At 47.8% G+C, this 26695-nt stretch overlaps 2 protein-coding genes across 2 annotated transcripts in view; one reads left to right on the top strand and one right to left on the bottom strand.

The window, feature by feature from the left end:
* LOC134032859 (dedicator of cytokinesis protein 2) overlaps nucleotides 1-26647 on the bottom strand; it is a 27185-nt gene extending 538 nt beyond the window's left edge. The window contains exons 1-26 of the mRNA XM_062476917.1: nucleotides 26558-26647; nucleotides 25728-25811; nucleotides 25521-25561; nucleotides 25374-25429; nucleotides 24946-25042; nucleotides 24516-24664; nucleotides 23962-24097; nucleotides 23291-23448; nucleotides 22677-22758; nucleotides 22302-22437; nucleotides 21993-22068; nucleotides 21614-21690; nucleotides 21194-21444; nucleotides 20922-21020; nucleotides 20739-20811; nucleotides 19464-19567; nucleotides 18741-18927; nucleotides 18080-18177; nucleotides 17595-17684; nucleotides 17162-17262; nucleotides 15120-15254; nucleotides 12723-12831; nucleotides 12379-12449; nucleotides 10183-10289; nucleotides 3262-3404; nucleotides 817-912 (exon numbers count right to left, since the gene is read on the bottom strand). Of these exons, the coding sequence (XP_062332901.1) occupies nucleotides 817-912; nucleotides 3262-3404; nucleotides 10183-10289; nucleotides 12379-12449; nucleotides 12723-12831; nucleotides 15120-15254; nucleotides 17162-17262; nucleotides 17595-17684; nucleotides 18080-18177; nucleotides 18741-18927; nucleotides 19464-19567; nucleotides 20739-20811; nucleotides 20922-21020; nucleotides 21194-21444; nucleotides 21614-21690; nucleotides 21993-22068; nucleotides 22302-22437; nucleotides 22677-22758; nucleotides 23291-23448; nucleotides 23962-24097; nucleotides 24516-24664; nucleotides 24946-25042; nucleotides 25374-25429; nucleotides 25521-25561; nucleotides 25728-25811; nucleotides 26558-26600 (2799 nt within the window). The 5' untranslated portion in view covers nucleotides 26601-26647. The remainder of the gene's footprint in view (nucleotides 1-816; nucleotides 913-3261; nucleotides 3405-10182; nucleotides 10290-12378; nucleotides 12450-12722; nucleotides 12832-15119; nucleotides 15255-17161; nucleotides 17263-17594; nucleotides 17685-18079; nucleotides 18178-18740; nucleotides 18928-19463; nucleotides 19568-20738; nucleotides 20812-20921; nucleotides 21021-21193; nucleotides 21445-21613; nucleotides 21691-21992; nucleotides 22069-22301; nucleotides 22438-22676; nucleotides 22759-23290; nucleotides 23449-23961; nucleotides 24098-24515; nucleotides 24665-24945; nucleotides 25043-25373; nucleotides 25430-25520; nucleotides 25562-25727; nucleotides 25812-26557) is intronic.
* Nucleotides 1-26695, top strand: part of hdx (highly divergent homeobox) — a 350307-nt gene that overhangs the window by 143830 nt on the left and 179782 nt on the right. The window lies entirely within an intron of this gene.

Raw genomic sequence — 26695 nt, 5'->3', positions numbered from 1 at the left:
CAGCCAAATGGTCAAGCTGTGGTGTGTTGATTTGTGTAACTGTGCAAGGTTGGTATTAATCGTCTGGCACGACAAGACGAGTTCGATTTTTTTTTGTTGAGTCATTGAGTTTGGAGACCATGACTCGAATGTTCTAGGACACTGGAGATAGAATACAGGAGGACGAAGGGCCGGGCCTCCTGAGAGGAACTTGGCTTTCGATAGAGGAAGACAATCCAATCATCAAAACCCTTCACGGATTGACAGACCGTTTAGCCAATCAATGCCCTCTCATGCCTGACTGACAGAGCAAGAAGCCTAACGCCTGGAAATTGCATTGTTGTTTCAGTCCCACGGATCCACACACATACACGCAATAACAAGCACACACACACACACACAGTCCCAACCACTTTACCACTCTACGCACTGTGTGGGCCTCCTCTCCTCAACACGCTACTGGCTCCACCAATAGGAATCAGCTTTGGCTTCCTGGACGACACCCTATTTACTATCTAACCAATCATCAACAGTGTGGCTATTTTTCTAGAGCTCCCTCTACCAGTCTGTGTTCTCCTTCACTGCTGTTGCCCCGCCCTGTCCCTGTGTGTTGGCAGCTGTTTGTAACTGTTACTTGGGGATCTAATAAAGTGTGTATTTTAAACAGAAAATCAGGTTTTGGCCATGCTGTAGAATAGAAGCAAACAGAACCAAGATGGAATTCAATCAACAGATAACAGAACTGAATAGAATATGGAGAGGAATACGAGGATAGGATGACAATCTAATGGAATATATCAGAATAGAATAGATTGGAACAGAATGGGCTGGACTCACAATTAGGGCATGTTCCCGCCCCATGGTGATGACTGTCCTGTTGATTGTTCTCAGGAGGGAGATCACGATGTTCTGAACATGCTGGAACGTCTCCCCCTAAGAGAGAGTGAGAGAAAGAGGGAGAGAGTGAGTCTTAGGAGACAGAGAGAATTAGGAACAATGAGTCCTGAAGACATACACACAAACATGTTGTGTGTAGGGCCAGATTGAGTCAGGGTTTCTTTAGGAACATGAGTCGGTTCAAAACACATCTGTCTGCATCCTAAAACACCTGATTTGACCCAGAGTGTTTGTTTGTGTGTGTGTGTGTGCATGTGCGTGTGCGTGTGTGTGTGTGTGTGTGTGTGTGTGTGTGTGTGTGTGAGAAAGGGATGAGACAAAGATGAGATTTGAGTAAGAGACAAAAATAACACTATGGTTGGTTTTGGTTTGTGTGTGTGTCAGCTGTGTCACTGCAGCTGTGTCCTCGTGTGTGTGTGTGTTCCCTGTCATGTAGGTGGGTGATTTAAAATGATTGATTTGGAGCAGGCAGGCGTGATTAAATTACATTTTCAGAGTTTGAGTCACTAGATGCAGTCATGGTAACTATATGCACAGTGGGCCATCACACACACATGCACACATACAGTTGTTAAACACACAAACACGCACACCATGCAGGTACTTTCACAGCCCCACAGCTAAAGAATAACTGTTGTTCTTCAGCCAGACCAGATCAAGTTTTCTAGCCTTGTTGCTGTTTTCTATATTCCTCCTTGGGGAAAATTCACCTTGAGGAATAGATAGACACACTCTCTTACACACACACACACACCTTCTTCACTATTATTCGGAAGCACACTTTAGTCCCTGGGACATAAACATCTGTCTCTCTCCTCTCCTGATTTCAAAGACATGTGACGTGACAACTTATTCAGGTAGCTCCAAATCCCCCAGGCTATCACTCTGTCTGCGTCGTGTGAGCATCTGAGCTCAGGGGGGGAGAAGGAGTCACACACTCGGAGAGCAGGAGGGAGAACAGGGCGAAAAAGTGAGCGAGGAGAGATGAAGCGTGCAGAACTCTGACAGCCGACGGCTGTGCTTCTTGTCTTCTTTCTTTCTCCTTCTTTCCCAACGCTCCGTTCTTCTTTGCCTGACCTCAGAGACGGATGCGTGCAGTACCCAGTTTAGTTTTTGTTTTTTTGCTGCACCCTGTGTCTCATTTTGTCTTGTTTATCTGTTTGTCTGTCTTTGTCATTTTCGGGCCACAGTCCTCTTCTGTCTCCTGTCTCCTGTCTCCTGACTCCTGTCTCCTGTCTCCTGTCTCCTCACCCCCCCCACCCCACCCCAGCCCCCCCCCCCCTCGTCCATCTCCCCAGACAGTCTACTTACTAATCCATGACATTTTCTCTTTTTAGACTGACAAGAGAGACAGCCAGCCTGCCTGCCAGCCAGCCAGCCAGCCAGCGTGCATTTATAGGTGGTAATCTCAGGGATGGTAAATGTTGCAGAGTGGTTTTTCTGGGGTCAGCTTGAGCATCTGGACCAGAACATAATCACCTCCTCCTGTCTAAAGCCATCCTGTGTAAAGTCCTGTCACAACTGAGTAAGGACACTGAAGTTCATTTGGAGTGTTATACCATCACACTGCGCCGTGGCCTCGCCAGCTAGCTGTGGGTAGGTGGCTAGCTGGCTGGCTGCCTGGGGGGTGGATGTCTGGCATCTGGTTGGCTGTCTGACTGGCCGCCCGGCTGGGTGGATGGGGGATGAATGAAAGTGTGGTCTTGCTGGCTAGCTGGTTGTCTGGGTTTGCTGGATGTCTGATCTGGCTGGATGGATGTGTATCTGTCTATCCGGGTGGCTGATTGTAAAAAAATTGTTTGGTTCAAGATTTCACAGACTATTTCCTATTTATTATCTCTACCCACCTCCCTACCCTCTCTTTCTCTTTCTCTCTCTCCCTACTACTTATTTTTTGCTCCTTCTCCTTTCCTCCTCATTTTCTTTCCTTCTTTCCTATTTATGCTCAGGCTTCATTAGCGTTATCAAAGTAAATAGAGGGCAAAGTAAAGTGCTAACATCACTTCAAAGGCTTTGTGGGCTGTCAACAAATTGCTTGAGCAATTACAATCTCCTCTCTGGGATATTGGAAAAGTGTGTTTGTTCACCGTGAGGTGAGTGTTGTGTGTGTTCGTGCATTTTTTTAGATGAGCCAGTGTGTGGGCTAAGCTCACATATTGGTCTTAGATGAGCAGACTTGAGTCAAAAAGTATTTTAACACTTTGCTACTGTGGAGGTGTGCTTTAATTAGCTATCTTGGGGAACCGCAACAAATTGGAAGCATGTCGGACAAACCCAGCTCATCTGGTGCGCTAGGAGCACTCATTCAATCACACCCTTAAACCACTAGAGATGGGACTCAACGATTGGCACGTCCCTGAGTATAGTGCGTGTTGATTGGCTCACCACGTTGTCCCGACTGAGGACCTCCAGGATGTTGTTGAGGAGCTCCACGCTGTTCCGCCTCTCATCATGTGGGCCGTCCGCCATGGCCGCCAGGGCACCACTCAACTCCCGGAGCATCATGGGTAAGAGGATGTCACGGCACTCTGGGAAGGAGACAACATGTGCAAACAAGGTCATATGAGGAATGCCAGCACGCACAAACACACACACACACACACAAACACACAAACACACCCACACACACACACACTCACACAAAGCTCATAAATCTACCCTCTACTTAAATACCCTTGTCTGCATGTCAGTCTTTCAGTAAACCAGGCATCAGAACTTGGCCCCCACATCTGTCTCTCTCTCTCTCCTCCACCTCCTCCTCTCCTCTCGTTCTGCCCTTCTCCTGTTCCTCCTCTCCTCTTTCATCCCCTCCTCCCTCCTTCCATCTCACTGTAGGTACACTTCGGCCATTAAAAGCTCATTTAAGCTGAGCCTGGTTCGATCCATTATTAACGGGGCCAGACCAGCCCTGCTGAGAGAGAACCCGCCCCAGAACAAGCACTCAATCACAGCATGAGAAAGAGGGAGGATGGTAAAGAAGGAGGAAGGGAGGAAAGGAGGAAGGGAGTATAGGAGCGGTGAAGCAGGGGGGAAGGAGGAGAAAGGCAACAGAGGAGGAGGAGAGAGAGGATGGAGAAGGGAGGAGAGAGGAGGGAGCCTGTTTCAGAACAAGCACTTCACCAGGAGAGAGGGATGGTGGGAGGGGAAGGAAAATGAGCGGGGGAGGAAGGAGAAATGGAGGGGTGAAGCAGAAGTGAGTAAAGAGGGGATGGAGTAGGAAGAGAGGGAGGGAGGAGGGAGACGGGTAGGGAGGGAGGGGTGAGTGTGGGTCAGAGAAAGCACTCAATCACAGCACCAGGAGAGAGGTAGGGCAGGAAGGGGTGGAAGGAGAAAGAAGGGTGAAGGGGAGGAAGAGAAAGAGATGAAGGGATTAGGGAGTATATATTCATCTAACCCAGCCCAAGCTGTAAGGGTTCAATATTGATCCAGGAACTAGACAGAGGAGAGCCAATGCACTCTGACAGGTGAACGATCACTAGCCACAGACATAAATAACAACAAAATGGTCATGCAAGATGAATTCTGCACCAGAATGTTTGCGACCCGTTCGGTCTGTGTGTGTGAGTCCATGTTTCTATCTGCGTTTCAGTGTGGAAAAGCAAATGTCATTAGTGTGTTTGTTTGTTTGTGTGTGTACTACCCCTCTGTACACCCCCCCCCCCACACACACACACACACAGTACACACATCCCTCCTCTATACATTCGTGTGAGCAATCACGCCTTCGCCCCTCAACACCTTTCAAGGGTGTGAGATGCGCCAGGAGCTCAGGTGTTCGACACCACCTTCATGACGTCACAGTCATGAGCCATGAGTCATCCAATTCTAAAACTGCTCTTTCCAAGCGTCTGTTCATTCAAGTGTGTGTGTGTGGTCTGTGTGGTATTTACATGGACATTTGTGATCGTGTATGCTGAAAACGTCATGTGCGTGCATGTAAGTGCGTGTGTGTGTTTGTTTGTGTCAGCTTGCACCCAGCGGCAAGCAGCAGTGATGTATACAGCACATTCTCGGCAGCCGACGTCCATTTTTCATTTCACGCCAGCATCAGAGCCAGCACAATAAACCAGCTACGGTTATCAGATGCCATTTCAATTACCGTGTTGCATTTAAATCAGAGGCTTCCATTCTCACTTCTCCTATTCCATCCTTTGCTCCCCTCGTCTCCTCCCCTCACCCTCCTCTCCTCCTTCCTTCTCTCGTCCTCTTACCCTCCGTCGCCTAATATATCACCTGCTCTCCACTCCCATCCTTCCCTGCTCCTCCTCCTCCCCTCTCCCAGGCCACTCCCTGGGTGTCATCCCTCCATCCCAGACAGATGGAGGAGACCCACCCCCACCTCACCCCCATCCCTGCAAACAACAACTAAATCTACAGGGTGGCAAAGTCTGGGGCCATACCGTTACAGAGTTCTCTCTCGTTTTCTCTCCTCTCTTTGTTTTCTCTCTTTCTTTCTCTTTCTTTCTCCTCTAAACCTCGAAGCCAATACGAATTGTTAAGTCTGTCTGCCAACAAGCCTCTGAAGCACCTGCATCTCCTCTCTTCCTTCGTTCAGCCTCTCTCCTCCTCTACACGCTCACATGAATACCAGAGTGATTGATACGTTTGTCGGGTGCCATGTATGCAGGTTTACAATCGTCAACAACGGTTCATTGATTCATTCAAGTCAAACTGATTGGCGCAGTGTCGTCTGACATCGTTATACTGATGAACAGAACAATTGAAGCAGATGTTGTAATTGGAGGAGTAATGGAACAGCTAGATGCGTGTATGTGTTTGGGGGAGGGGGTGGTGGTGGTCCTGAGGAACCCTTGTCAGTATGCACCATCACTCCCCTGTCTGTCTGGGAGATGGCTCTTATGGCTGTGGACCAACGAGACCGCGATCAGAATACCAACCATGGGAACAGAGGAGGAAGAAGAGAGAGAGAGAGAGAGAGAGAGAGAGAGAGAGAGAGAGAGAGAGAGAGAGAGAGAGAGAGAGAGAGAGAGAGAGAGAGAGAGAGAGAGAGAGAGAGAGAGAGAGAGATAAGAGGTAGGGAGAGAGGGGGGAGGGAGGGAGGTAGAGAGCGATAGAGAGAGAGGGATGGATGAATGGATGGAGGGAGAGAGAGAGACTGATGCAAGGAGAGAGAGAAAGAGAACCGGGGTAGAAGGGAGGGATAGGGAGCGAGAGACAGAGAGGGGAGAGAGAAAGTGAGTCATTGTCATTACCCAAAATGACAAAACACTCTTCTGCACCATTAGCACTTTCCCTTTCATACCTCTACCCAGTCCGTTTCTAAATTACATTGTTGTTGGTGCATGGAGCCCTTTCACACACACACACACACACACACATGTACAAAAACAAACACTGCATATGTTTAAATAATCGAATAATTACACACACACACACATATATATACTTCCTGATTAATGCATAGTAGTTGTCTTCTGAGCCTCCTTTCCCATTCATCTTTGTGTGTAGATTGTGGACACTGTGATATTGTTGATGTTATTGTGCTGGGTTAAGAGAGTGCCTTCTTGCCTGTATAACTTTGTGTCTGTCTGTGAGTCTGCTTGTCTGCCTGCCTCCCTGCCTCCCTGCCTCCCTGCCTCCCTGCCTCCCTGCCTCCCTGCCTCCCTGCCCACAGGGACAGAGATTTAATTGTGTTTATGATTTATATCTCTGTCTGACTGTTAATCGCACCATTTTCTGATTAATCTTTGGCTGTGGAACTCTGACAGGCACGGTTAACCTGTCACACATAGACACGCCCACACCCATACACACACAATAAAACATATACACACAAGGACATATGCATGTCCACAATTCACTCAGCTGCCACCCCCATACACACATGCATGGCAGCGCACCATACACACACCATACACACATGCATGGCAGCGCACCATACTCACACCATACACACATGCATGGCAGCGCACCATACACACAGCACACTATACACACACCATACACACATGCAAACGCTGACTATAAAGGAGAAAAGTGATTGCGGTCTCAAGGGTACAGTACAGGACAGCACACAGCCCTTCAGCTTTCACTAATACTGATTACCGTCAGGGCCTGATGATGGGAACACTGCACACACCTCATCTATGATCCACAACACACACAGTTTGCAGAGACTCGTTGCATAAGGGATTTGACAGAACACGCTCGTGGCTGAGCTGTACAGTGCAGTGCAGTGCAGTGCAGTGCAGTGCAGTACAGTACAGTACAGTGCAGTGCAGTGCAGTGCAGTACAGTACAGTACAATAGGGTCAACGTGATGGGGGGGGGTGTCAGAGAAGCAAAAACTTGGCGCCCCCTTTAACAATGACCTGATCCACTTTCCTTCCTTGCTTAACTCAATTTAAATACACTCAATACTTTTTCCTGGAGGGTGGTAGTTGGGACGGTGAGGTTGGGGTGGAGGTTGGTGGGGCGGTGAGGTTGCGGTGGAGGTTGGTGGGGAGGTGAGGTTGGGGTGGAGGTTGGTGGAGGAGGTGAGGTTGGGGTGGAGGTTGGTGGAGGAGGTGAGGTTGGGGTGGAGGTTGGTGGGGCGGTGAGGTTGGGGTGGAGGTTGGTGGGGCGGCGAGTTTGGGGTGGAGGTTGGTGGGGCGGTGAGGTTGGGGTGGAGGTAGGTGGGGCGGTGAGGTTGGGGTGGAGGTTGGTGGGGCGGTGAGGTTGGGGTGGAGGTTGTTGGGGCAGTGAGGGTTGGGGTGGAGGTTGGTGGGGGTGGTGAGGGTTGTGAGGTTTGTCTGTACTTTTCCATTGTTCGGGTTTTGACCCAGTTCCTTCAGAGCATGGAGCTCTCATTTTCTACAGAGCGCTCCTTTAATAACAGCAGTATCACTATAAATCACCCAGACAGTGACAGATACAGAAATGTAACAAAAAAACAACATTTTTTTACTAATAACTAAAAGCAATAAAATGTCTCTCCACCCCTTCTGCATGCAATCTAGTTCATCACTGATCTATATCTCTATCTATCTATATCTCTATCTCTCCCTATAACAAGAAGAAGACAGAGTTGAGGTACTTTCTGTTCACTGCAGGGGACGGAATGATGGCGCGATGGGATGAGGGATGGATGATGAGGGATGGATGATGGAGGGATGGATGATGGAGGGTTACCGGGTTGAACCATTGGAGCGGATTTACAGAATGAGTGGGCAAACAAAACGGCAGACTGTTTTTTTTTTCGCCTGCTCCTCTGTGATCTGTTGTTCTACGCTGTCCGGTACTGATGCTCTCAATCTGTCACTGCAATTGTCACCACGACAAAAATCATGACCGTAAACCCAAGCCTTAATGCCTCTGACAAATGTGATTTCTTTACTGGGAAACTGAACCAGATTAACCCGTAGGACAGACGCTTGTGTGTGTGTGTGAGTGTTTGTGAGTGTGTGTGAGTGTGTGTGCATGTGTGTGTGTGTTGTGTACAGTATGTTCCTGCTCTAATCCCAAAAAGCGAATGTTTGAAGAAAAAAAAGACACATTCCATCCATTCAAATGTTGACCAGGGCACGGCCCAAAGCATGCTTGGCATAAGACCTGCATGTGGCCAACTGCATGACCCTACAGACACACACACACTAACTCTTCTCTTTCCTTGCTCGCTCACACTCTCACACTCAATTCCTCTACCTCTTTCTTTTACACACACACACACCCAAGCATTGCACACACACACACACACATCTCTTCCTGTCACTCTGCAGCTCCAGTGAGAGGCCTAGGGAGACAGGTACAGATTAAATATGTATTGGTAAGCAGTGATGAGAAACCCAAAGCTATTATCCACTATAAATGTCTCATTCCCCTTCCTGCATATTTCAGTATCCTAAACGGACACACACACAACAAACCTTATTAGGCATCCGACTGCAAAATAAATCTCAATTAAAATGAGTGTCAGGCCTCATTTTGGAACCGGGATGGAGGTGGAAAGAATGAATAAATAAACGAATGGAGAGGTGGACTCTGCAAAAGAGGTCATGGAAAAATGTGTTGGGGGAGCTGTCATGATGTCATTAGTGCGGTTAACCAATGGTTTACAGAGGCTGCACTACAGTCTGTGTATGACCAGGCTGTAGTGATTAGGCTTCCACTGTCTTTGACCTCCACTGTGTGGATCGTGCCACCACATAGCAAGGTCAATCTCTCCCTCTCTAGTCCCCTCTTTAGTTCTCTCTCTTTTTCCTCTTTCCCCCTCCCATCCTTATCTACTCACCTCACCTCTCTTTCTCAATTTCTACCTCCCACACCCTCACTCCCCCCTATCTTTCCCACTCTCTCCCTCACCTCTTTCTCTACCTCCCACAACCTTCTCCCTCCCTCCCTCCTTCAGAGTTGTATTTATACTCCTGGCTGGTGACAGAGTGAGACTCCTGGCGTGTTGACAGTTGGCCGCCGACGGCCGGGCCGGTCTGGGCCTTGGAACAATCAATCACCAGAGCCGTGATCAATACTGGGGGAGGGAGATATTGTATGTGTGTGTGTGGAGGGGGGGGGGGGGAGGGGGAGTGTAGTATGTGTGTGTGTGTGTGTGTGTGTGTGTGTGTGTGTGTGTGTGTGTGTGTGTGTGTGTGTGGGGGGGGACTCCCACTGAGGCTGAGCATCTAGCAGTTGACGCTTGGCGACGGCCGCTGACTTCTGAGTCATCCCCGCAGCGATGGAAACCAAAAACAACATCCATTATCATCACTGACACTCCCCACACCCGCAGACACAGACACACAAGCACAATTCACCAGCATATGTCATCCAGAGACAAAGATGGGCCCGAAATGCGTCTGTGTGTCAATGCGGGAGTTTGTGACCGCGAGTCTGACAGCCAACTGCAAGAATCACTCGCTCTGACACATTCTTTAGATGTAGGTCAGAAATAAATGAAGGCGCTTAGATGCCGATGGCGGCCATGCCAATCTGTCCCTCGATTGGCTTTCTGCCTGCGACGAGTGCGAGAAATAAGGGGGACGGGCGCAGCAGTAACGGGGCACTTATCAACCTCCAATTAGCGAGCTAGCGAGCAGCCATTAGGACCTCGCCATTCATCACACCATGTGACTGCGAATGGGCACACTTATCAGAGCGATGCAGGCCAATTAGATATTCGTAATGGTTTACGGCTGCGTGTGTGTCTGTGTGTGGGAGAGAGGGTGTCAACAATGCTGTGTTCTGAGGAAAAACATTCGGAAAGGCATGGGAAAATGTGTGGTACACAGTGCCACTAGGGTGTTCTGGTAGGCATACTATGTTACCAGTCAGGTTAGTGGCCACAGTGCTCTGATTGGCTGCGAGGCTTACCTTGCCTCTGGAAGAGCTTACTGCTGACGATCTCAGTCATGGAGGCCACCTTCTGCTTCTGCAGAGAGTCCGGAGGGATACAGGTGTAGAAGTCATACAGCAGCTGGCTGGAGGGAGAGAGGAGAGGGGGAGGGGGGGGGGGAGGGGGGGGAGGGGGGGAGGGGGGGGGGGGGGGGGAGACAGGGATGTGGAGGGAAGGAGAGAAGAGACAGACAGAGCAATGAACAGGAGAGTGCAAACAAGAGAGATAAAAAGTGCCATACAAAAGGGAGAGGGAGAAAAGAGTAGAATGAGTAAAGAGCGAAGGTAGTGGAGAATGAAATGAGATCATTAGGCAAAAAAATCTCATGGCTTGGAAACGGATAAAATAATTTAATTTTAATATGAGTTTGCAAAATGTCCCTGATGTAAAAACTGCCGTGTTGTGAAGTTCCGCCAGAGTAATAGACCTCCTACATCATTCACTCAATAAGGACGTCTACAAGACACTGTTGAGGCTGGAGACACAAGCCTGAGAATCACCTCATTAAAAAGTAATGCGATAGCAAACATCCAGATAGCTAACACGCTTCTGACCTGGCGAGGACAGGAGAGGTAAGGGATAGGAGAAGAGAACTGAATAGAAACAAACAGAACAGAGCAGAACATGTCGTGTGAAAGCAGACAAACCCGACCCCCCCACACCCCCTTAATGAAGACACAAGTTGGTGTCACCCTCCACCAACAATCCAATATCTGAATAATTAAAAAACCTAACCCTTATACCAAGAGCATGTGTGTGTGTGTGTGTGTGGGTGTGTGTCTCCACTTTGTTCAATCTGATGAATACAGCTGATGTAGCACAGTCATTAAGCTGATGAACAACAGCATCCTTCACTCCCAAACTGAATCGTATTCTTGCTGCATGTGTGCGTGTCTGTGTCCTGTGTCTGTGTACGTCCTCCAGCATAGTGATGGCACCCGTCGCACAAGCCAGCTAATTGATAGCTAATCAGTCTCTCTAATTAACTGAGTGCAGGGTAATTAAAACCCCAAATGTCATGGTATTACTGTGTCTGCAAGACCAAAGCGCCCACACATCAAATCCAGTCTTTTTAGAGAGAGGCTTCCACAAAGGGACATTTGAGGGCTTAGTGGTAGATTGAGACCAAAATATTAATGGCGGCCCTGACAAGCATTTCAAACGTACGTCCACCAGTACTTCAGCGAGAGTGAGTTAGAGAGTAATTGGAACTGGGTAGAACTGTTTTGTGAACGGTGTCTGAGGTAACAACGGGCTGCTGCTGTTGCTTTTCTGAACACAGTTTAAAAAAGTAATTTGTTTAAGTGTGTGTGTGTGTGTGTGTGTTTGGAGAGAGAGATTGACAGAGAGCACAAGAGAGAGAGAAATACATTCTGAGTTTGTGTAAGTGAGTGAGTGAGTGTGCGTGTGTGAGACAGGGGTGGTGTGTGAGACAGGTAGGCAGGTGTCTCATACACGTCTCTGACACGGTGTTGATACCTGGCCACTCTAGAGAAAAGATCTGACAGGTGTTGACTATCTAAACACACACACACACACGGGCGCACAGGTCAAAGACGGTTCAGGCTGGGAAATACAAGAACACTGTCTGGAACTCAACCAAATAATCTCCCCCAACCACTTTGTGTCTGTGTGTTTGTTTGTGTGTAAAAGTGTGTGTATGTGTGTGTCAGAATGATGGATAGGTAACGCAAGTAAAACTGAGGGTTGTTTGAAGGTGTGCTGTGGCCATGCCACTGAAACACCTGATTGTTTACCAGGAGGGGGTGCTAACGGTGGGAGCCAATGCCCTTTAGTTCAAAACAAGCTGTGAAATAGGTTTGCTACCTTGGCAGGAGGGGCCAAAGATAAATCTAAAAGTCATTGTTACTCTTGATTCAGGCTTATTTCTCCTGTCTTGCAGAGAGGAGAGGTTACAAGTCTGAGTCATACAGGGCAGACAGATGGGACTGTGGTCGAGACCCCTGAAGGGCAGAGAGGGATCTGACAGACAGGTAATAGAGAGGAGATTAGGATGGTTTAGGGTTTGACAGGGCAGGTGTCTTGTGCCGGGTGGTGGTTAGTTGGAAGTGGAAGAGGGGTCGGATCTCAATTATAGGTGCTGGATGTTCCTCCGCTCCTGAGATGTGTGAGAGGAGATGGACTGCTGTTTGTGCGTGTGTGTGTTATCCCACCTAAGGAGCTTGGCATCAAAGACGGTCTCAACGTCTTGCAACACTGTAGGGAGGTACTTCAGAGCTGCCACCTAAACAAACACACACGAGCGCACACACACAAAAACACACACACACACACACACACACATATATGGAAATGAGAACACAGATGTCATAATTTGATATGTTACAAATGATTGTATTAGTAAGGGAGAGGATGACTCATTGATTTGAAAATTCTCAAGTGAGGGAAAGTGCGATCGACTAAATAGAAGAGCAGACACACGTTTCGGATAATGTTTGTGTGCACGTGTGTGCGTGTGTGTGTGTGTGTGTGTGTGTGTGTGTGTGTGTGTGTATACCCGGAGCAGAAGAGTGGTGGTGTAGTTCGTCTTCATTAGGTTGTTGATGGACTCAAACAGTTGCCGTAGAGACAGCTCAAACTCCGCCTGCTCTTTCCCCTCGTACAACCTGAGGGAGGAGAAGAGAGGATGAAAGAGGAGAAGAAATAAAATCAGAATGAGGAAAAAAAAAGACTGAATCTTTCTCTGTTGATGTTAATGTTTCACCTGGTAAACACAATTACAGCTCCCACACCCACAAAGTCAATCCACAGCAGCGTGGTCAGAGGAAAACCTTAAACGCCAGTCAATAATGCATCCTAAACATACTCTTTTCCCTGTTTTCTTCAATTCATCTTTGAAAACTTCTCCTTCTGATCTTTCTACACCCTCCAAGTTCCATTTCCTCTCTCTCTCATTTCTCCCTCACTTCACATAGGGTATGATGGACCGGATGTTAATTAGAATAGTGGCTGTGAGTGCTGGGGGGAGGGATTAGAGTGTGGCACACAGGGTTTTTGGAATGGGGTGGGGGGGGGGGGATTACAGTGTGACACACACAGGGGTATTACCACACAGTTCTGGGAGTACAGTTCTGATTACAGAAGAATAGTCCTGCCTAATCCCCCTGTGTGTGTGTGTGTGTGTGTGTATGTGTGTGTGTGTGTGTATGTGTGTATGTGTGTGTGTGTGTGTGTGTGTGTGTGTGTGTATGTGTGTGGACTTGTTTGGCTTTTCTTGCTGGGAACAGAAGATTTTGAGTGGGACTGAATTGACAGTCCCTACGAAAATAGCAATACGAACTTGTGTGTGTGTGTGTGTGTGGTATGTCTTCTGAAACATGCATACATATTGACGACTCACTGTCATTAGTGATGGTGCATGCACACACTATCACTGCTACTAAACACACACACACACCTATACTGTCCTATATGTCCTTACACAAGCCTTCCCAAAAGCAGTGTGTGGAGTGGAGGGTGAGTAGAACATTGGCTTTAATCCCAGTTCCAAACCTTCAGAGAGGAGATCTGAAGACCTGAGAGTTAAACACTGCTTAACTCAACACCAACTCTAATACTCCAAGGCCAAGAAGGTGCACAGAAAGATATCAACACCGCAACAAGTTTATCATCCAGCTCACACTCACTCTGTAAACCTTCAATGACTCCCATCTCTCTCTCTCCCTCTCTCCCTCTCTCCCTCTCTCTCCCTCTCTCTTCTCTCTCTCTCTCTCTCTCTCTCTCTCTCTCTCTCTCTCTCTCTCTCTCTCTCTCTCTCTCTCTCTCTCTCCCTCTCCCTCTCCCTCTCTCTCCCTCTCCCTCTCCCTCTCCCTCTCCCTCTCCCTCTCCCTCTCCCTCTCTCTCTCTCCTCTCTCTCTCTCTCTCTCTCTCTCTCTCTCTCTCTCTCTCTCTCTCTCTCTCTCTCTCTCTCTCTCTCTCTCTCTCTCTCCCTCCCTCCACAAGGACATATAAATAAAGAAGAAACAGACCCAGACTGATAGATATGAAAACAGATACACGCTGTAGAGATAGCCGCATCGATAGATAGATGATCTGTTGATGCTAGTATATTCTCATAAGGGAGGGTTAGAGGGTTTGTTGCAAACTTGACGAAGCTGAGACACTCTGTCTGGGGTCGTCTGCAATGGTGCTCTGCTCTGTGGCGAAGAGAACTGGGCTAATCCATCCTCTTTTGGTCCCTCCACCACGGCCAAAGCCCCCCCTTAGGGAACACAGCCACCACAACAGCCAGTCCCAGAGTCTGAGTGATGATGCGGCGGGATATGCACACATGGGTGTGCTTAGGCGTTCGAGAGACCCCTTCCTGAGGCACACACATGCCTCCTACACACACACACACACACACACACACACAGTGCATCGGAAGATCGACCAATGAGTGTATAAAACGCCAACACACCCATATAGTACACGCACACACAGTCTCAAATGGACGCACACAAACACCTCTACTGAAAAGAAGGCACACACACGCAAACAGTCACACACACACAGGCGTCAAGTTCCCCCCCTCAACGGTCTGAAGCTCATTGAGCTGACTGTCAGGCGGCATCAATTGACGCGTCATAATTATTGACGATGTTTGCAGTTATCGTATGAAGCACGATTGGGGGCGTGCGGATCTCCCGGTTACTCAGCCCGCCTGCTCCTCCAGCATCCCTCTTCCTCACTGCCCCCCACTTAGAGGGCTGCACTTCATCATCAATGCTTATTAGCAACTTTAGTGCTGCAATCAGCCACTTTCAGAGCAAGCTGTCAGATGCAATTACCCAGGTAATACGATGAAATCGGCCTTCTGTGTGTGTGTGTTTTGTGTTAGTGCGGGGCATGGAACACAGAGGTGGAGGGTGGGAGGAGGGAGGAGGGACACACACGTGAACACACACACACTCACTGGGAGTAGAGCATGCGCGAGCGAACGATGAACTTGAAGATGTACTCCAGGGCTTTGAGGGTGCGGAGGATGGGCTCACACTGCTCCCCCCTGCTGGACACATCCAGGTAGCGCTTCAACACCGCCATCAACTTCCTGAGAGAGAGAGACAATGAGGAGATAATCATACTGTATGCACTGTATACTGTATACTACACACACATACACACACACACAGACACACACGCCCAGCAGCCTAAGCTCACACTCGAGGGATAGAAGCTGAAAATGGAGCCAGAACCCCGAACATGTTCCGTTCTCCTTCCTTACTGGATTAGAGCAATGAAATCCTCTTAAAACAATAAAAGTCCCTTTTTAAACTGCACTGAAGCGACAGGACTCTGGCTGCCACAAAGTAAAATGTAATCTGTGGGACATTAGCCGGCCTGTGCTCAGACTCTGTCTTGGCAGCTGTAAAGTGCAGTATGCTGTAGGGATTTAAGTAAAAAAACAAGTTTATTGTAGTTTTCCATAAAAGCTTGTCTGATATAGATTAAAGCTGCTAAATGTGTAAGAGACTTTTCACATACTATATCTATGAACTAGAGAGGGAGAGCAGGGATAAGGAGAAAGGGGTGGAAATGGAGAGAGCGAGAGAGAGACAGAGAGAGAGAGAGAGAGAGAGAGAGAGAGAGAGAGAGAGAGAGAGAGAGAGAGAGAGAGAGAGAGAGACTAGTACCACAGCTTAATCTACAGTAAATAACTCTTCTCATTTTCCCACTATCTCTCCCAGGATACACCACAGGCTTCCAGCTATCACACTGACCCCTGGTGCTGGTCTCTATCATCTACCGACGCTCTTTAGGGTTGACGTCGAGCTGACAAGAAAACTCAATGAGAACCATGATGAAAACAGGAAGTAGAATTCAGACACAGGAAGTAGGGGTCTGCGATACTGCAACATTGGAATTGATACCAAGTAAATACAGGGCCAGTATTGCCAATACCAATACTGATACTTTTCCCGATACCGATACACAGAAGTTACAGAGGGGATACACATTATATCAGGTGAAAAAACGGCCTGATATAATGTGTATCCCCTCTGTAACTTCTGTGTTCACTGACAGACCCTTTGCATGTTAGGGGAGGGGGTACACATTATATTAGGTGAAAAAACGGCCTGATATAATGTGTATCCCCTCTGTAACTCATATGGTAGACAGCAAAAGTTACAGAGGGGATACACATTATATCAGGTGAAAAAACGGCCTGATATAATGTGTCATCACAGAGCCAGTGGTCACCATATCTGACAGCCGTCAGAATATGTGACCCCACTGTAACTGCTTAATAAAGGAGTTAAACTTTAAAATATTGTTTGGGGTAGTTATGTCATCCCTTCACACATGTTTTCTAATTTGGAGACCTGATATAATGTGCATCCCCTCTGTAACTTTTTCTAGAAAAGCGCAGACATCTCCATATGATCTCAGGTTGTTCATAGAACACACATGATGGCAGGACAGACCATTTGCATGTTAGGGGAGGGGGTACACATTATATCAGGTGAAAAAAACGGCCGATATATTGTTTATCCCATGATTCCCCTCAGTAACTTTAGCTAGAAAAGGCCAGACCGCCACAAATAAACGTATTTCTGTAGATAAATGAGTCCCTTGTTACCATGGAATACCCTGTTGAGTCTTTTACGTCGCTATTTGTTCCATTTAAGAGGTGAATTAGAAGTGCTTCTCTGAGTGCGCTCCCGCGGCCAGGGGATGCAAATCCTGGCGGGGATAGTGCCTTGGCACGACACCGGCAACAACTCACAGCATAGCAGGGGAGGTGGGGGAGGAGAAAAGTGAGCTTGAGCGAAGTGAGAGGAGCGGTGTTTGCACAACCACTATAAGGGAGTTGTGTACTGAATGTAGAGAAGAGAAATTGAAACTTAAGTATCGATCTCATCACGCGATCAATCGATCAATACTGATACCAACGTTGGTATCGATACTATCAATACTTTAGATCGATCCGCCAACCCCTAACAGGAAGTGACCTACTTGTAGGCTAAGGTGGCACTGAAATGCTGTTTGATATAGGCTTCCAGCACCGTGTTGAAATGCTGGAACTTCCTGTCAGCGATCAGACCGATGATGTAGATCTGTAGAGAAGAGGTCAAACAGTTACAACATGACCGACAAATGGGACGGCTCGAGGTTCACATTTTTATGATAGTTAGTCAGAACATCTCACATGACTCAAGATGACTTCAACTCAACATGACTCAATCAAACCAAATATTCTGTCTCAGAGATTGTATTGACGTTGGAAAAATGCTTTTTGACAATCACTCAGTTTTTATCATTACAGTTAGTATAATCTAAAGGAGACACACAGAGACCAAAAGACACATACAGTCAAACAGAGAAATGTCTTATTTTTGTTTCTAAGTACATACTGGGAAAACACACACACACTCACACACTCACTCACCAGGGCATCAAAGACGAGGATGTCGTAGTCATCAGTCTGGGAGTGTTCCATCATGATGTTGAACAGAGCATCCAGAGTGTCCTGGAGAAACTGCATACACACACACACACACGCGCACACACACTCAATTTCAACTGTCTCCATCTCTACTGTCTTTCCGTCAAGGTCTGTAGACACACCTTGTCTAGACTAACTATATTTAGCTTGGCCTAAGGGAACCCAAAGTAGTGTATTACCACTTGTGCACTCACAAAATAGTTTAACGCTGTTTTGTTTGCACTGTCATTTTGCACTGTGCCTGGTCAAATACAGACCATTCCTTGACTCCAACCACTAATATCCCATAAAGAAATATGCAAAAAGTTCTTCTGTACCTGTGTGAAAGGGTCTGCTAAATAAAGAAAATTTAAATGTAATGTATCTCATTCTCTGACACACACATACAGATACACACACACACACACACACACCAGAGACACACTGACCTTAACTACCTCCTCCCCATCAATGATCTTGAGTTTCTCCAGGTTCTCCTTGAGGAGCTCAGGGCGTGTCCTCCACTTCAGAAGCCCCAGCAAACCCACTGGGGGGGGGGGGGGGGGGGGGGGGTCATAGGGATCATTTACACTGTTCATCTGCTTCTGATTAATTATGTAATGCAAACATCCTATTATCTGTCAATATGTACCGTCAACTTTCCACTATTCCTGGATGGTTTGGTAGAAAGAGCTTTCCTAATTGTGTGTGTATGTGTGTGTGTGTCTGTGTGTGTGTGTGTCTGTGCCCGCTGGTGTCCTGTCAGGCAGATCACTGGTGCCTTTCTCATTGAGTTAACCTCTCCATCTGCCACATGTCCTGACCAAGTACAGATCATCACACACTCCCTGTGTGTGTGTTTAATAGCTGCACAGGTGATTAATGCAGCGAGAGGACGTTCATTACAGTGATGGACTGGCTGCCTCCACAACAGCTGCTACAACACTCCTGTGTCACAGGTCCTTGGCATCCAGCGTGTGTGTGTGTGTAGGTGTGTGTGTGTGTATGCATGACTGTATGTGTGTCAGGGGAAAAGAAACGCGAGCTCAAATTCTGTTCAATGCACACACAAACATACATGCACGCAAACCTCTCCACAGACACACATACCGTTCTGGGTGAGTTTGGTGGAGCAGACCAGCGTGGAGATGTTGAAGCTGTCTCTGGAGCTGACGGACAGGCCTCCCACACTGCTGGTGCTGCGATTCAGCGTGCCCCCCTTGTGGAGGTCTCCGTGGAGACGGGTGGAGGGCAGGGAGAGGTAGGAGCTCACATCCTCCATCCGCTTACTATCCCCCTGAAGACAGAGAGATGGACAGAGAGAGGGAGAGAGAGAGAGAGAGAGAAGGAGACAGGGAGAAAGGGAGAGAAGGAAAAAGAGGGCGAGGGAGGGAGAGATGGATGGGGGGCAGAGGGAGGGGAGAGGGTGAAATAATAAGGGAGAGAGACAGGGAGAGACGAGGAGCAAGCAGGAGTGGACACCAGAGTTTAGTTTGGGAGAGAATCAGCAGTCATCAGTCTAAATGATGCCGGTCACATAATCAATAGGAATTTAAGACCCTCTTCATTGGGTATGAATCTGTGCTAAATCACTTCCTTAGCCAGTCTATCTTCTCTGTTTCAGTCCTCTGCTTATATGGCAGTGAATCAATTCAGAGTCACCTTACTTCTATGCAGGTTCTGATATTCAGTGAAGCTCACTCATTCTGTCAGGAGATGTGCCAGTAAATCAGATCCAATTCAGTTTATGTAATGAATATGTAAATATTGGTTCATTGAAAAGTGATTCATATCCGATTCACTTCTGGAGTGGATTGTTTATGTTGGTCAGACCTTGAAGACCACCAAGTCATGGAGCCCATCCTGCAGAACTGTCCCATCATCCTTCATCAGACGCACAAACGCCATGGCAAAGTTCTTCTCACTCTTATCCTTAGCTTTAGAGAGAGTGCCAGAGTGCCAGTGAGATCAATATGGGTATGGAGAGAAGGATAGTGAAGAAGAAAGACAGTGAATCAAGGATCAAGTGAGACATGGTACAGTCAAAAGGGGACGTTGTCGGCAAGGTCATTTGTCACACATTTCATTAGTCATACAAAACAGAATAGAAAATAGTTGAAGAAGATACGTGTATCTGAGTGTTTGTTAACCTGGAAAGCTCGAGCCCAGATTATCGGCTTCAAAGTGTTAGACATTTTCACGCCTTCAGAGAGGTGTGGTCGTTTTGTGTTATACTATTCATTAGAAGCGTTGAGCGCGGGCTGCACTGAAGAAAAATAAAACTATTATCGCACTTGATCCTAGATATGTGTGTTTTTCTCACCCAGTATTTATACACTGACTACATTGCACTGCACCTGGCCCGATTATGGTTCAAGTTATGTGTCAAGTTGTTGGTGCAAATCGCATCTTCCGAAAACAGCCTGAAAGATGTAATCTATTCACGGTTTACCAGGTCAAACAAAGAAAAATGCATCCTGTGTACAACGCAATGCCCGAAATTAGCCTATTCATTCTATTTAGAACGTGGATCGAGGCTAAAACGAATGTATAGCAAAAATGTACGGCGAACACGCAGAAGACATGCTTGAACGTTAACACAACTAGCCTAGGCTACTTGTGAAACATTATATTTCAGGGTATTGACTCGAGACCAAATCTGCCGATTCACTACTTGATTAGGACTGGGGATGGGATCCTACTTGTGACAAACACAGACCACCTAGGCCTACGGCTGCACCGTGACGCAAATCAAATCGCATCACGCATGACAAGCCCACAACTCAATTTGAAGCTTAGGTAAACAAGAACATATTATGAGTGTTTAGTGATCCTAAACATGTTGTTTATTATATTGAGTGGCTTCTTCGACACCTTAACTTTTGTAATATACAAGAAAAGAAAAAAGAAAAAAAAGAATGTTTTTGGCTTCTAGCGGACAATACGGAATGGTGACATAGTCTCCTTTTTACTGGACACGTCCAGTGGACAGTGTCACATAGTTGAGGCTGTGTCTCAGCCCAACCCTCAGCCTTAAACTCTGAGGTTGTGTTGGGCATTTAACGTGAAGGTTTTGCTTAAGGAAGCCAGAGCAGCAATGGCACTCACACTCTTGAGAAGAACGGTGGCGGAACATGAAACGCAGGTGGATCCTCTGCATCTCCTCCAGGGGTATCGCCACCTAGAGGATGGAGGACTCATCATAAAATGGGGGATCATCATAAAAACTACACACACTCACAGAGACATGCAGACAAACAAACATACAGACAGACAAGCAAACAGACAGACCTTGAAAGTCTCCATCCATCTGGGCTGTTTGATCTGATAGTAGATCACTGATCTGTACTCATTCACGGCCTTATCCCCCGCTCCTAGGCAGATGGAGTTCTAGAACAATGTACAAGAAAAAAAAGAGGAAGAGAGGGAGGAGGTTTGCATCAGTGTTGCCAAAATAATTTCACCAGAAGTTGTTATTGGCTCTCTGAAAAGTTGCAAAAAATGAGTGATTATGTAAATCCAACCCAAATCAGGCCCACAACCAGCACAGATGCCACGCTTACCGGCACCACCTTGCCGTCCTGGTCGCACACCATCATGATGACCTCCATGTTCTTCTGCGTGGTCTTGTTGTACTTGTCGAAGTCGCCGGCCTGCAGGGTGAGGTAGATGTCGTTCCTGATGTCTCCTGGCATGATGATCTCCGGGAAGCCCAGCTTGCGGGCCACGGCCGTGCTCCGGTCCACCAGATGGGGGTACTCCTTACGGATCTGGATCACGTCACCCACCAGGGCCTTCATTGTCACCCACAGACCTGGGGAGGGTGGAGGTGGTGGTGGGGGAGGGGTGTCAGTACAGGGAACGGAACAGTGTTTAGGACATTCGGGCCAGTAGGTACAGTCACAGGGGATATATCTGGCCTCATCAGTCATACACTGGGAGGAGCGTGTGATGGGCGGGGTGTGTGCTGTGTGATGGTGTACCTTGCCCCCCGCTGTCTCCCCGTAACGCCGTCACCTTGTTGAGCAGGGTGTGGAGGAAATCGTTCTCGTTCACGACCCTAGACAACACACACACAATCAGAACACAATAAAAACGCATATCACATTGCGTCACGTTTGCCGTGAATACGGTAACATGCACCACTTACTTTAAGGCATGCATCAGTAACACTTGTATTCCCTTACAAACATGCAGTTTACACCTGACACCTTCACGACAGGTGGGGTGCTACACGAAAGGAGGAGGGGGGAGAGAGGAGAGGAAGACAGGGGGGAGTGGGGGGAGGGGGGAGAGAGGAGAGGAAGACAGGGGGGAGTGGGGGGAGGAGGGAGAGAGGAGAGGAAGACAGGGGGGACTCACGGGAAGAACGGGATGAAGTACTGCTTCTCTTCATCACACTCTACTTTCCCTTTGATGATGTCACTGATGTCCATCACTGCAGACAGGATGAAAGAAGAGAGGACCCTGGTTTTTGTCTTTCATCACTGGGATGAGAGTCAACACTGAGAGAGAATTGTAATGAGACACAGACAGTCACACAGACACACAGACAGCCACAGACAGAGAGGGCGGCCGAAAAACAGACAGACAAACAAACCAACAGACATACAGACAAACACACACACACACACACAGAGACAGAGTGGGGGACAACAGCCAGGTGAGTACCTGCCACCCCAAAGGGCCTCCGCAGCCCCTGGGTGCACTTCTTGGTGTGGGTCTCCTTCAGTTCCATTCGGCCCACCCTGACGATCTGACAGATCAAGTAAATCTTCTCACGGTTCAGATCCTTGTTCCCCAGGTCCTAACCACCACAGAGACACAAGGAGATGGAGGGAAGGAGGAGAGGAAAGGAGAGACACAGGGAAAGGGGGAAGCAGAAAGGTGTGGGAAATAAAGGAAGGGGAAAGGGATAAGGAAGGAGGGAAAGAAAATAGAAGAGGGAAGTGTGGCAGAGAGAAAGTTGAATCAGGCCATATTACTTCACCATGTACCTACTGATGTGAAAAGGAAGGCAGACGGCGCCCTCAAGGGGTGACTTACTGTAAAGACCACCTTCAGGTTGTTGAGCATGTCTATGTCCTTGGGGAAGCCCTTGCTGCCCCAGCGCACCAGGTAGTTCTCACTGTGGACACACACACACACACACGCACACACAGACAACATCACAATACACACTTGCAGGGACTTAAGCAAGGATTACATGATCATCCATCAATGTGTAAAACCCAAACTTTTTTCTTGGAAACAGAAAAGATGATTCCGTATTCCTCAGTCTACAGACGGGGGCACTCAGGGAGGTACTATCTGGTCACCTTCCCAAAATCCCCCAACCCCACCCCACTCCATCTTTAGTAGGCTTTGACGGAGGATAAGTGTCTTAATGTAATGCCATGCGGACTCCTGAAGCCTGGATCAGAAGATGTGACAGTGATGGACGGGTGTAAGCTGCAGCCCTGGCAGCTGTCAGTCTGGCCATCCTGACGATCTGTGATCCGCGCCTCTGTGTTCGTCACTCAAGAGGTAAAAGAGGACGGGGACGAGGAGAGGACAGGGCAGGGCAGCCAGGGACAGAGGCAGGGGGGGAGGACTGAGATATCAAGTGGAGGAAAGAGACAGAGAAAGAGAAGAAGAGGGGGATGTGTATAGAGTGAGACCTGATGATGGCTTGTTTGTTCGGGTCGTAAAGAGACATGAAGAGTTCGGAATCTTCTCCGATCCGGCAGACAAAGTTCCGGACAAACACGTAGAGGCTGTGGGTCGGGGAGGACTGGATCCGTGCTGAGATTCCAGAGTGGTCTGCCTGGACATTGGACTGCAGGGAAGAGAGAGAGAGATAGAGAGAAAAAGAGAAAAAGAAAGAAGCAAGGAAGATGCAAATAAATCAATGTTATTATATGGAAGGTGGATTCAAGCTAATATTTTCCCTTCTTTACCTCTAAATCTCACTCTCACCTTCTTTATTGCACATCGTTCTTCATAACCGCTTTATCTCTCTGTCCCTTTCTCCAAATACCCCCATCCCTCTTACTCCCTCTTCTTGTCTGACCCCATTTTCTCCAGCCATCTATTTTTCCTCATCCTCCCCCCTCTTCTCACTTCTTTAACTCTCTCACTTCCCTCCCACACACCTTCTCCTTATCCTCCTTTCCTCCCTCCATCCATCTCTCAGCACCCTCCATATCCCCCACCACCCCTCACCCAGACGCTCTCAGCACCCTCCATATCCCCCACCACCCCTCACCCAGACGCTCTCAGCACCCTCCATATCCCCCACCACCCCTCACCCAGACGCTCTCAGCTTCTCTTTGACCTCTTTGGGACTGACCTGCTCTTCTTTGATTCGCTCGTTGATCTTTATGGTGGCGTCCTCGTGTGCCCGGAACAGACTGATGACGCTGGCCTTCTCTGGGTCCAAGATGTTCCCGTCTACATCCCTCACCACCAGGTCCAGCTCCAGGATCCTGGGACGAGGGGGGGGGGGGGAGAGATGAGGACACCGAAAGAGGAGAGTAGATATGTTAGAAGAGAGGAGATGGGGGGCGGGGGGGGGGGGGGAAGTGAGGAAAGGAGGAGTGGTGGGGTTGAGCATAGGACACGAGAAGTGAGGAGAGGAGAAAAGAGGAGAGGAGGTTGAAGAGAAGGGGGGGGGAGTTGAGCAGATGTGGAGAGGGGAATCGGGGGGGGGGGGTTGTGGATGAGTTGTGAGGAGAAGAGAAGAGAAGAGGGGAGATGAGAGAAGAGGAGAGAAGGGGAGAGGATAGAGACACAAACAGAGGTACAGCTGTGAAGACAGGTCCGCTTTATCTGAATGACCTCAGTCTATCTCAGGTCACTATGTGGAATGGGTGATCGTGCTAGCTGCTATTTCTGTCACCGTACTTGTTGCCATAGTCGATTTTGGACGTGACCTTCTGCTTGAGCTCCTTGAACTCGTCGCTAGGCAACGTTCCTGACAGCAGCTGGGAGCGCCATTCCATCAGATCCCACATCAGCCTCTGGACCTGCGTCACACGAGCCTTCTTATTGGCCTAGGGAGAGAGATGCACAGTTACACACACACATATCCAGACATGTCGAGAGAAAGAAAAGTGAAAAGCACACACACAAAAACATATACACAAATTGACAGACATCCAAAACCCTGTATAATAGACACCAAAGCACATGCGACGCACACACAGACACACATATATAGTGATGTACCACATTGAGCTGTGACGCACACACAGACACACACACATAGTGATGTACCCCACAGACACACACACATAGTGATGTACCCCACAGACACACACACATAGTGATGTACCACATAGAGCTGTTTCCAGATGCTCCCCCATTCTCTGAGAGTTGTGGTCACCTCCTTTACCAGGGGCATTTCTGATGATACGACCACCTCCTGATCCCTGTGGCACCACACACACACACACACACACACACACACACACACACACACACACACACAGTCAGTGTTGGGAAGGTTACTTCGACACTACAGACTACATAGCCTGTCATTGTCAGACCAATTTGCAAATGTGTGTTAGTCTGGAACCTTCCAGTTCATTATCGATTTAGGGTTATCAACAGGTGCAGACCAAAAATCCTCTGGACGCAATTGGATAGATACAACCAATCAGAGCAACGAAACCTCATCATGGTTGTTGTTCATGAAAATGAATATGTTCGAATTCACAACATAAGGATCATTACTCCACTTTACACACTCATCAAACTCACCCTCTCTTTTCAACCTTGACCTCCTTCAGCTGCACATAGCTGGCAGGGAAGGCTCCCTAAGAAGAAAGAGGAAAGAGCGAGAGAAGGATTGAGTTGGAGGTGGATACAAAGAAGTAACGTGCTGGAAGGAGAAGAGTAAAGGCCTACCTGCTTGGCCTTGTTCCTGATTAAGTAGCCCTTGTACCAGCCTGAAAGCAAAGATGAAAGATCAGCTGTTAAGACTGTACTGTCCCAATGTTGTACAGCCCAGTCCAATCTAATGCCTGGCCATCACTCCCAACCCACATCCCCCAGTCCCAGCCTCCAGGCTCCAGTATTAGAGTACCCAGCCCCTAGTCTGCAGTCCTTCCTCACCGTCACAGGACTCCTGGACATAGACCGTGTCCCCAATCTCCAGGGACAGCTGTTTTTTCCCATGGCCGATGAAGTTCCACTTCACTGGGGGCGGACACAGAAAGAAAACTTATATAAATGGACAAGAAGGGAAGGCAACAACTGAGGCATGAGGAGAGTTTCAGTTCTAGTGTTTCAGCATCCATGAAATGAAGACAAGTTATTTAGGCCACTTATAAATGTAACAGACATTTTCAATTAGTATTAGATTTTTGGGGTGATGTTGAATGTTTTATGCAGACCAGCATCTTATCTTATGGACTTGCTATACCCTTCTCGCCTGCTGTACACAAAAAAAACTGCCACTGTTACTTCCTTACTCTGCTACTTCCTGTGTTTGCAATCTAACAAGATAACACAGCACATAAACTGAACAACAGCACAACTGCTTTCATGTCAGTTTCACGATAAAGCAAGTTCTGATTTGGAACATTGCTTCAACTGTGGCACCATTTCCACACTTTGTAAAAAAAATAATAAAGATTGAAATGACAAGTTGTATATCTATGGTTTATCTATAAAGACAGGAACACTTCTGAATGTTGCCGGAGAGACCAGCAGTGGTTTTGTGAATGTTAGATAGTAGAGAATCGTTTTACAGTGGGATTTATTCAATCATTTTCCTTTCTGCAAGTGCTCCGATAGTGGAGCGTGTTTGCTGACACCTGCCCACATCCTGTGACGGAGGAAGTGGATACAACATGGAGGGACCATCACACTCAGCAGCGTAGTGTTTCTCTGATACACAGACTCACACACACACAAGGCGCGGCCTACACACCCGGACTTACCTATGCCATATCTCTCCTTAGTTGCACGCATCCAAGGAGCCATGATGGTTTTCACTAGCTTTTGTTCTTTCTTATCTCTCTCTCTCTTACCTCCTGTCTGTGTTGCTGTTTTCTTTTATTTCGGTGTGAGAACAGAAA

This window comes from Osmerus eperlanus, chromosome 13 (genome assembly GCF_963692335.1).
Source record: "Osmerus eperlanus chromosome 13, fOsmEpe2.1, whole genome shotgun sequence".
Classification (NCBI taxonomy): Eukaryota; Metazoa; Chordata; class Actinopteri; order Osmeriformes; family Osmeridae; genus Osmerus; species Osmerus eperlanus.
The sequence above is the reverse complement of the archived record's forward strand: the minus strand, read 5'-3'. Positions and strand labels throughout refer to the sequence as shown.